We start from the raw sequence: 10,315 nt of genomic DNA, 5'->3' as shown, positions 1-10,315 counted from the left end.
GTAATGTTAAAACTAATTTAGGTCATTAGTTTTAAACACTATAATGTTTAAAACGAATGATCTAATATACATCATGTCAATATTTATTTTGAAAATTATTTATATCAATAATCATTTTAATAGGTTATTATAATTTTTCAAACATGACAACATTACCACTTTTCAAATTATTTTTATATATAGATGTATTTATTTATTCACCTTTTGTGACAGGATTTCAATATTAACATAAAAAACACTATAATGTTTAAAACTAATGATATAAATATATATCATGTCAATATTTATTTTGAAAATTATTTATATCAATAATTATTTTAATAGGTTATTATAATTTTTCAAACATGACAACATTTTTACCACTTTTCAAATTCTTTTTATATACAAATGTATTTATTTATTCACCTTTTGTGACATAGGATTTCAATATTAACATAAAAAACACTATAATGTTTAAAACTAATGAGATAAATATATATCATGTCAATATTTATTTTGAAAATTATTTATATCAATTATTTAATAGGTTATTATAATTTTTCAAACATGATAACATTTTTACCATAGAAGTACAGGGTTGGATTTGATAACTGTACCGCCCACCAAATTCAAACTCTGTCACCTGATTGGTCGATGTGAACTTTTCGGTGCGTTTACGTCCTCCGAGATCAATTCAGCGCACGGCCATGTTAAATCTCTAGACGGAAGAGACAAAAGCCACAGCAACAAAGAATTTCTCAAGAAACGTTCGAAGAATTAATCAAATCCACGAAGATTCAAATCCTTCAAAATTAGGAGGTAACATAGTCAAACATGAATTTAGTTAAATTAGACATTTATCTTTCCCAACGAGCACAGCGTATCTCTCTTGCTCTCTTATTAGCATTTAGCTAAGCTAACCCATCTTAACAATGTACCGCTGGCAGGTTGAGCTAGCATGCTGTTTAATAATAGGTTTAAATATAGTTAACCGATCTCTCAACTCAGGAAACAAAGTTCACTCTGTCCCCAGAAAAACGTTTTGCGCTGAGTTGTTCTTGTATAATATTCGGAACTATATTCGCGAACTCTCGTTGAATCTGACACGAAAAAACTTTGTCGATAAACCACCTTTGTGGTGTTTGTCGGCTAGCTCCGCTAACAACTCTTGACGCTCGCGCACACTTTTAGCTTCAGAGCTTATCGTTAAACCTTTAGCGAATTAGTGAAGGACCTTAAACCAGATTCGAATTGAAACAAATGTGTTATTAATCCGAATTGTCATACGAGTTCCAAGTGTTTCCACACTTTTAACAAGTGTTTGAAATTGTTAGCTAAACGTGGGTGTCTTGCTAATTAGCTAGTTTGTGTGTTGAAAGTCGGGGTATTATTAACGCAGAACTATACTATATATGTTCTGTTCTTTTTAATATGATTTGAACACATCTTTGCATATGTATTTAACGATAAACTGTGAAACTATTACATTGCTTGATGCCAGAAATAGCCCATGAAAATCATTTTGTTTTATAACTTTCATGTTTGGCAGGTGTTCCAGAATTTCCTCCACTGAAGTGTTCAGGAACTGTGACAGTAAAGTGTGGAGAAACAGACATCGTAAAGCCAAGAGTAGAAACATTTATGGACTTAACTTAATTTTGGACTCATAATCCTGCATTGACTTTCAGTTTGAAATCCCTCGGTGTCGTTGGAGTTTTTCAGCAGGTTAAATAGGAGCAAGTGACACTGAGCAAAGTTTGAAATTCCTCATGACAAAGAGAATACTAGAATTTTAAGAGCACATTAAGAACCTTTAGCTGAGCCTTGTGCTTTTGAATGTAAATACTTTATACTTTTTGGATACCAAAAGGAATACAGAGGGTACTTCAGGATTTCTGCAATCCAGCGGTTTAAAAAATAAAATAAAAGTGAATACTTTGTCACTTTTCAGGGATAACGTAAAAGTGACTTTTGGAAGGCATTAATACATTTTTGCTCACTTGCATTTTTGAAATCCTTGTGCAAGACTTGAATTTTACAAGTACTTGTTTGCTAGTTATTTTGTACGTTGACTCTAGGCTTGTGATATATTTATTCATATAAATATAATTTTCTCCTATTTTGGGAGAGCTTATTATAAACAATTGTTATACGCCAGGCACTCTTCTTTTTAAGAGGTCTGTACGTACCGGAAACTGTTTACACAAAAGCGCGTTGAGCGTAACAGTAAAACAGTTTAAAGAATAGCTCAAAAGTAGCAAAAAAAAAAAGAAAGAAAAACACAAAAAGATTAATTTGATTGAAACTGTTGAGGAAAACATCTGACAATGGCTACAGCGAGAACAGAGATCCCTGCTTCAGTCATGCCAATGACCAAACAGAATGGACAGTCCAAGCCTATGACGCTCCAGTCGGGATCGCTTACTTCCTCAACACAGTCAGGAAAAACACCTATGATGCCCCAGAAAGGAAGCAGTATACCACAAAGCAGTGGCGGTATCAGGTAATCTTTATCTATGTATAATTATTTGAATTGAGTCTGGTACCTTTTGACATTGTTTTCTCATTACTCATGCTAGTTGAGCTGTTATGAATAAAATTGAATAATGTATAAAGTCAAATTCATTTCACAAACAATTTCTTTTAGGTTTGGAGATGACTGGAAGAAGTGCCTGCAACTTCCACCGAAAGACATGAGAGTGCGAACAACAGTAAGTTGTGAAAATTGTTTCTTATTAGATGGTTATATTGGAATGGGTTGTTGATGTCCCAGTTTTTGATTTTGTACGCCTATTTTTTTTTTGACAGGATGTGACCGCAACTAAGGGGAACGAGTTTGAAGATTACTGCCTTAAGAGGGAACTGCTGATGGGTATATTCGAGATGGGCTGGGAGAAGCCTTCCCCTATCCAGGTAGTCTAACTAGTGTACAGTTATGAAATAAACTGGCCTTTTTGTTTTCTATTTGCTTGGCTTATGCCTTTTAGAATGGTTGTCAAATCAGCCTGTCCTGAGATTTATATCCCACATTGTCTCTGTAGGAGGAGAGTATTCCCATTGTCTTGTCAGGGAGGGACATTCTCGCCAGAGCTAAAAATGGCACAGGTAAAAGTGGAGCCTACCTCATCCCCCTTTTGGAAAGGATTGATCTGAAGAAGGACCATGTTCAAGGTTTGACATGCATTGAATAAATTATATATAACATTCTATAAATTACATAAATTATCATTCAAAGGTTTGGGGTTGGTATGACGTCTCAAAGCCTGTATTTATTTGATCAAAAATACAGTAATATTGTGAAATATTATTGCAAGGTCAAATATTTTAATGTATTTTAAAATGTAATTTATTCCTGTGATTGCAAAGCTGAATTTTCAGCATTATATCTCCAGTCTTCAGTGTCACATGATCATTCAGAAATCATTCTAATATACTGATTTGCTGCTCAGGAATCATTTCCTATCATTGTTGACAAACACTTTTGCTTCCTAATATTTTTATGGAAACTGTGATGCTTTTTTGTTTGTTTTTCAGGATTGTTTGATGAACAGAGTTCAAAAGAACAGCGTTCATTTGAAACAGAAATTTTGTAACTATGTAAAAGTCTATAACTGTCAATTTTGATCAATTTAATCCATCCTTGCACAATATTAAGAAGTATTAATTTCTTTAAAAAGAAAATCTTGCTGACCTCAAACCTTTGAATGGTTGTGTATGTACATTTACTTATTTAACTATTTATTCTGACTTTGTTTTAGCCTTAGTGATGGTACCAACTCGTGAGTTGGCTCTGCAGGTGAGCCAGATAAGTATCAACATGAGCAAGCACCTTGGTGGTGTCAAGGTTATGGCTACAACAGGTGGCACCAACCTGAGGGATGACATCATGCGTCTTGATGAGACTGGTAATTGGATTTCTTTACCATCCTTGAGTTTCCCCAAGTTTTAAACCATTTGTAGTGATTTGAGATTTAAGGAAAGGGTTATAAAATTGAAGTAAAAAAAACTTTACAGTCACACACTTGTAACAAATGGCAGCCTTGCAGGCAATCGTTGTGTAAATTCTTCAGTGAGAAATGTTTGAGCAGTAAATTTGCCCAAAGGCGGCATTCCACTCGAAATGGCTTGATTTGCCGGGATGTCACACCTACTGACTGTTTTCTGAAGTCTTGCCAGACCACAGTCATTTGAGCAATTCTTAAATTGTGCTTCCTTGTTCCTCAAGGAACAATGATGTTAGATAAGTAGTCCCATAATTATATGCACTTCATTATAATGCAGGGTTGTCCAATGCCCAACCTTCCTCCACACACATTTGCTTGTAGGTTTCTGGCATTCCCAAAGACCTTGGCCATTTCTAAATGTGTTCTTAAGTGATCTTGCATCCTTGTGCTCTTGTACTACGTCATCAATTGTCAAAGTTCAATTCCAGTACTCAAGAATGCAAGTACAGAGGACGCATGGAAGAACCTGGATGTGTTCTTCATATCGAGGATGCATGAAATGTAGACTTGAGAAAATAGAACTGTTAGAAATCCCATAAGATTCTGCAGGCGGACGATGTACGGAAGCCTGTAGGCTTTAAACTCCCTGTCTTCACTTAACAGATTCCCGCTGCAAGATCACAGATACGTGATGGCTGGTGAAAATAAACATTTGTCATTTTGTTTTGCTTACTTTAAAAAAAAAAAAAAAAAAAAGTGAAGACCATGAGAAAGCCTGTAGTATTTGTATTGGCATATTAAAAAGAGTTTTAACATTGACAAAGCATAACATTAAACATACTCATTTTCTCAAACACATGTGGTAAAAAAAATATTTTTATTAGTTTTATAACCACAACAAACAGCAACAAACACCCCCCTCCCAAAAAAAAAAAAAAAAGGCCAGATGAAATTATAAATGACATCCTTTTGTTAACCTTATTTTTTTTCTCTCTAGTACATGTTATAATAGCTACCCCAGGAAGGATCCTTGACTTGATAAAGAAAGGTGTGGCCAAGGTTGACAAAGCTCAGATGGTTGTCATGGATGAGGTTAGAAAAATAATGCAAAAAGAGCCTATTTCTAAGCATCTAAGCATCCTCTCTAAATGAATACTAATATGATGGAAGTTCATGACATCTGATTTGTTCTTCACAGGCTGATAAGTTGCTTTCTCAAGACTTTGTGGTGCTTATTGAGGACATCATCAGCTTCCTGCCCAAAAACCGTCAGATTCTTCTCTATTCTGCCACTTTCCCCATCAGTGTGCAGAAATTTATGGTGAGAGATTTTATAATCAGCCTAGACTTTTTGAAGCCAAATGTCTTGGATATAATGTGTACAACATTTTACTATATTCAGATTTTTCATATTCATTTGCTTTAACCATGCTAATGTCCCGTTGTGTAGTCCAAACACCTTCAGAAGCCATATGAAATCAATCTGATGGATGAGCTGACACTGAAAGGCATCACTCAGTACTATGCCTATGTGACAGAAAGACAGAAAGTGCACTGTCTCAACACACTGTTCTCAAGGGTAAGTGGACATTCCCTCCAAGATCTGCTCTAGATTCGACTGGTATTTTGCATTTGTATTACTCCAAAGCTTCTTTGGCATACTACATTTGACTAACTGTACTGTCTTAAAGCCTTTTCGAATGATTTGTCCTCACCTAGGCAAAAAGTAATTTAATTCTCATTTATTTGATATCTTTCTTTCTTAGCTCCAAATCAACCAGTCTATCATCTTCTGTAACTCCACTCAAAGAGTGGAACTCCTTGCCAAGAAGATCACACAGCTTGGCTATTCTTGCTTTTACATTCATGCCAAGATGATGCAGGTCAGTTTCAGAATGCAGCTACACAATTCAAAAGTTGTTGTTTTTAAAGAAATGTAATATTTTATTCAGCAAGGATGCGTTAAATAGTGACAGTAAAGACATTTGTTACAAAAGATTTACTATTTCAAATAAATGTTGTTCTTTTGAACTTTCTGTTCCTGAAAACAAATGTATTGTGGTTTCCACAAAAATAGTAACAACATTGATATTAATAAGAAATGGTTCTTGAGCAGCAAATCAGCAAAATAGAAGGGGTCATGTGACACTGAAGACTGGAGTAATGACAAAGTAATATTTTAAAATGACATTTTAAAATAAATTCAAATGGAAATGTTATTTTAAATTATAATATTTCAAAAATTTATTTTTGATCAAATAAAAGCAGTCTTGCTGAGCCTAAGGAAATTTCAAAAACAATCTTACTGACTCCACAGTTTTGAACCGTAGTGTATGCTCTTATAATGTTGTGATTTGTGTTCTCCTACATTATTTTTATATTATCACAGGAATACAGAAATCGTGTGTTCCATGACTTCAGAAACGGACTGTGTAGGAACCTGGTCTGCACAGGTATGGATAGCCACATTCGTGCCACTCTTCCTGTTTTCAAGGGATTTTCCTAAATGTTTCTGAAACCTTTTTGGTGTTTTACCTGTCACAGATCTTTTCACAAGAGGAATTGACATCCAGGCTGTCAATGTAGTCATCAACTTTGACTTCCCCAAAAATGCAGAGACATACTTGCACCGTATTGGTCGATCAGGTAAGCATCAATGCAAAATTTAACTGATTACTATTGTAGGGTTTCAATTCATCATTTGCGTTTTTGTTCAGTTTTTTTTTTTTTTTTTTTTTTATTCCTTGTTTTGTGATTGGGTCTACATGTAGTGTATTTCAGTGTTTTCTCTCTCTGTTCTCAGGTAGGTACGGTCACCTGGGTCTGGCCATTAACCTGATCACCTCAGAAGATCGTTTCAACCTAAAGGGCATTGAGGACCAGCTGATGACTGACATAAAGCCCATACCCAGCAGCATTGATAAGAGCCTGTATGTGGCGGAGTTTCACTCCATGAACCCTGAGGAGGAGGAGGCTGCTCACAAAGCAGGCGATCTTAATTAACCCTTACTGGTAAGAAGGCCATGTCTTAAATGACCTGATCTGAAGCACTTCAACTCATTTATACAGATGTGACTAAATTCAGTTGTACCAATATCTCCCTTTCTTTCAGGAGAATAAAGGGACCAATGCTTGGCATTCTGCACAATTTCTACTGAAGACAGAAGCAAAGATGACTTTGTTTGTTTTTTGTTTTGTTTGTTGTAGTTCATCTTCTCACCAAATGCTTCAGCGGTCTGGAACTGCCATGGTAAAATGTGATTGGCTGCCACAAGTTTAGGGGCCAGTATAAAGTCATTAGGCTTGTTCTCTAAGGACTCACTGAGGCAGCTTACCCCTTTTCCATTTGGAGCACAATAAGCCACTGTTCTTTGGACCCAAGAGCATTGGCAAAGACCATTCACCATCCATAACTGCTGTTCAAAAGGATTTAGCCCCCTCTTTTAGTTACCAGAACAATAAAAATAGAAAATACTGGCAGGAGTTGGTGCCAAAACAAATGCCTAAGCTTTACTAGGAGTACGTTTAGTGCTGTCTATCCATCTCCTAATGTGAAAAGTTTTTGCGCATTATATAATGAGTTTTACTCAGAGCTTTACAGTTGATCAGGGAAAACCAGGGAGGTTTAACACATTCATAATGGTCTTTTGTTAGTTGTTTACAGCCTTGTGTGTGTAAATATCTTGAGAGAGGCTCGTGCTTTCTAATGCAAACAGACTTTTTCTTTGGTTAACTTTTGACTCCCCACCGTGTCATCTTTCCCAAGAGTTTTTGAAAACTTCCCATGTTTTTTTTTAAATTCATTCTGACTTTGGCCATTTCTGTCTCTCTAAGTGCCTTAATCTATATTCTTCCTCTGGGTAGGAGGGAGCACTTTAGGTGTGCAGTGCAAAAAAAGAAAAAGAAAAAAACCTCTGCTTTGGTCAGGATTGTTAGAGAAAGAAATTACCAGCTAGATTTAGACTGCTCTAATACCTCAAACCTATAAATCACTTGTTCTCTATTTGACCCACCAGTTCATTGGTAGTGAACAGTACCTACCTCAGCATTGGCTGGGTGAGCAATAGATTTGCTTGTGTCTGACAACCAGGTATCCCAGCTCAGATGTTTGGTGAGGCAGGACTTTAATTTCAATAGTTCAGCCTGCATTTTTTTTTTAAAACTGGCAGACAGTTTAGGTTGTTCATTATACTTTTTTCCAGTTGAATCATACAGTCAGGTTTTATTTCATTAAAACAATGTAATGTGATTGATTAAATTCAGTCTTTCCCCGGTGGTGTCTAATGCACAAAGAATCCAAGTAACGTCTTTTACAACATATCAGCACAAATGCTGAGATGAAATGGCAGCTGTAATAAAGTTGGTAGCTCTCGAAGTGTAAACTTTTGTCCCATTGTATGTGTTGAATTGTGCTCTCTGCCATGTGTTGTATTAAGTAGAAGCTGTATGTTTTACTGCGAGGATTTATGGGAGAATGGCCAAAGCTTTTTGCTCCAAATGTCAATGCCAGCCTATTCTGTCCCTTCTCTTTTAAGCAAAAATAAAGTCCAGCATATTCTCCAAATGTTTGTATTCTTTAAGTACCATGAAGTCTAGGAAACTAATTTTATCATTTCAGTGACCTAATTGGCATTGGCACAGAATACATATACATGTTGATTGCCTTTTCATATTATAGGCAAGGCAGTTGAGTGCTTTAACTTTTGTTTCCTATAATTTATTTTCAAAATGTTTGCAGGTTGTGTATTTTCTATTTTGTGACTTGAATCTTACCACCACCAGATAAAGTTACAGCTCTCTCACATATTGTTAATCCACAATCTCTACATGAATTGTTTTAAACAGGATAAACTATATGTAAACAAGCCAGTTTTTCCACGTGAGCATTTTCTATAATAAGTTTTTTTTTTTTTGTGATCTTACACTACATAAACTCTTTAATTTGTCTTGAGTGAAGTTTGAGATGAAGGTTATAAAATGTTATGACCCACTACAGAATGGATAAAAACACATGGCTCAGCCCACACAATACCAAGGCTAGCAAACTGAACAAGCAAGTTTTAAAAAAGTAAAAAAATTGCCAATTACAGCACAAACAGTACTGTGGGACTCTCCAGACATCAATCTCTTAAGCACTTCAGCCTCTTAAAGAATAAAGAGGATAAAGAAAAGCCACTTTTGTGAAAGATCGATATTTGCTCCGCCTGAGGCCATGTTATAATCTCAAACTTTGTAAAACTGATTTTGTGCTGTGATGGGGGGAAAAATCTAGAGCTAGAAATCTTGTTGGCTTCAAAGGCAAAATTATAGGCAAAGCTTTGGTTTTCATGCAGAATGTTTGTTTTTCATTGTAGAGAAATGAACGTTCATAATTAAAATATTTTAATGTAAAAGATATTAAATGTATGAAAGACGAACATTCTTAATGTTTAAAAGTAAAGAGTGCATCAGTTGAATTCACTAGAACACATTTGAGAATAAAACAAAAATACAAATTAATTTATGATGAATAGGCCTATATATATATATATATATATATATATATATATATATATATATATATAAAGCTCTACACGATCCAGGATGAGGAATAAGGGTCTTATCTAGAGAAACCATTGCTCATTTTCTAAAAAAATTTTTTTAAATTATATATACACGTTTTAACCATAAATGCTCATCTTGAACTAGCTCTCTTCTTCTCTAGAACTCTATCAGTAAGTGTATTACTGCCCTCCACAAGTCAAAGTTTGAACTAATTGCTATATACTTACACTAGCATATTGTATATGACAATTTAGTTCAAACTTTGACCTGAGGAGGGCAGTAATACACTTAGCAGTGTCTACACTGCCGGAATTCTAATAAAGAAGAAGAAGAGAGCTAGTTTAAGATGAGCATTTATGGTTAAAATGTATAAAATTTTATTTTATTTTATTTATTTTTTTTAGAAAATGAGCGATGGTTTCTCTAGATAAGACCCTTATTCCTCGTCTGGGATCGTGTAGAGCTCTTTGAAGCTGCACTGAAACTGTAATTTTGACCTTCAACCATTTGGAGGACATTGAGGTCCACTATAAGGAGAATAATCCTGGAATGTTTTCATCAAAAACCTTAATTTCTTTTTGACTGAAGGAAGAAAGACATGAACATCTTGGATGACATGGGGGGTGAGTAAATTATCAGGAAATTTTAATTTGAAAAGTTAACCAATTCTTTAAAGATAATAAAGAGAATCCTATGACACCACTCATACCCTTGCTTTTTTGTAAATAACATCCTGTCGTCTTTTATTGCCAATCTTTACAACGAAAAACATGCATGAATAAAATACAAACGCAAACGTACAGCTCATACCCTTGAAGTGTAATACACGCCACGAACCGTCGTATTTC

The 10,315-nt window shown here is 35.1% G+C and overlaps 1 protein-coding gene across 1 annotated transcript; it reads left to right on the top strand.

The window, feature by feature from the left end:
- The first annotated feature begins 630 nt into the window (after positions 1-630).
- ddx61 (DEAD (Asp-Glu-Ala-Asp) box helicase 61) lies at positions 631-8,487 on the top strand. Its single transcript, XM_048152752.1, has 14 exons — positions 631-798; positions 1,529-2,482; positions 2,627-2,690; positions 2,788-2,892; positions 3,021-3,150; positions 3,738-3,884; positions 4,921-5,015; positions 5,122-5,244; positions 5,374-5,502; positions 5,690-5,806; positions 6,313-6,376; positions 6,468-6,569; positions 6,727-6,935; positions 7,036-8,487. The coding sequence occupies exons 2-13, from the start codon at positions 2,307-2,309 to the stop codon at positions 6,924-6,926; spliced, it is 1,452 nt and encodes a 483-aa protein (XP_048008709.1). The 5' UTR covers positions 631-798; positions 1,529-2,306; the 3' UTR covers positions 6,927-6,935; positions 7,036-8,487.
- The last annotated feature ends 1,828 nt before the right edge of the window (positions 8,488-10,315 follow it).

This window comes from Megalobrama amblycephala, linkage group LG13 (assembly GCF_018812025.1).
Source record: "Megalobrama amblycephala isolate DHTTF-2021 linkage group LG13, ASM1881202v1, whole genome shotgun sequence".
In the NCBI taxonomy this organism is placed as follows: domain Eukaryota; kingdom Metazoa; phylum Chordata; class Actinopteri; order Cypriniformes; family Xenocyprididae; genus Megalobrama; species Megalobrama amblycephala.
This window is presented reverse-complemented; position numbering and strand designations above follow the sequence as displayed.

What these genes read in the sequence shown, in the direction of transcription:
- ddx61 (XM_048152752.1), top strand. Translation starts at nt 2,307, where the DNA reads ATGGCTACAGCGAGAACAGAGATCCCTGCTTCAGTCATGCCAATGACC. An exon ending in GAAGAAGGACCATGTTCAAG is followed by an intron (nt 3,151 to 3,737) that starts GTTTGACATGCA and finishes ACTTTGTTTTAG; the next exon opens with CCTTAGTGATGGTACCAACT. An exon ending in TCAACACACTGTTCTCAAGG is followed by an intron (nt 5,503 to 5,689) that starts GTAAGTGGACAT and finishes TTTCTTTCTTAG; the next exon opens with CTCCAAATCAACCAGTCTAT.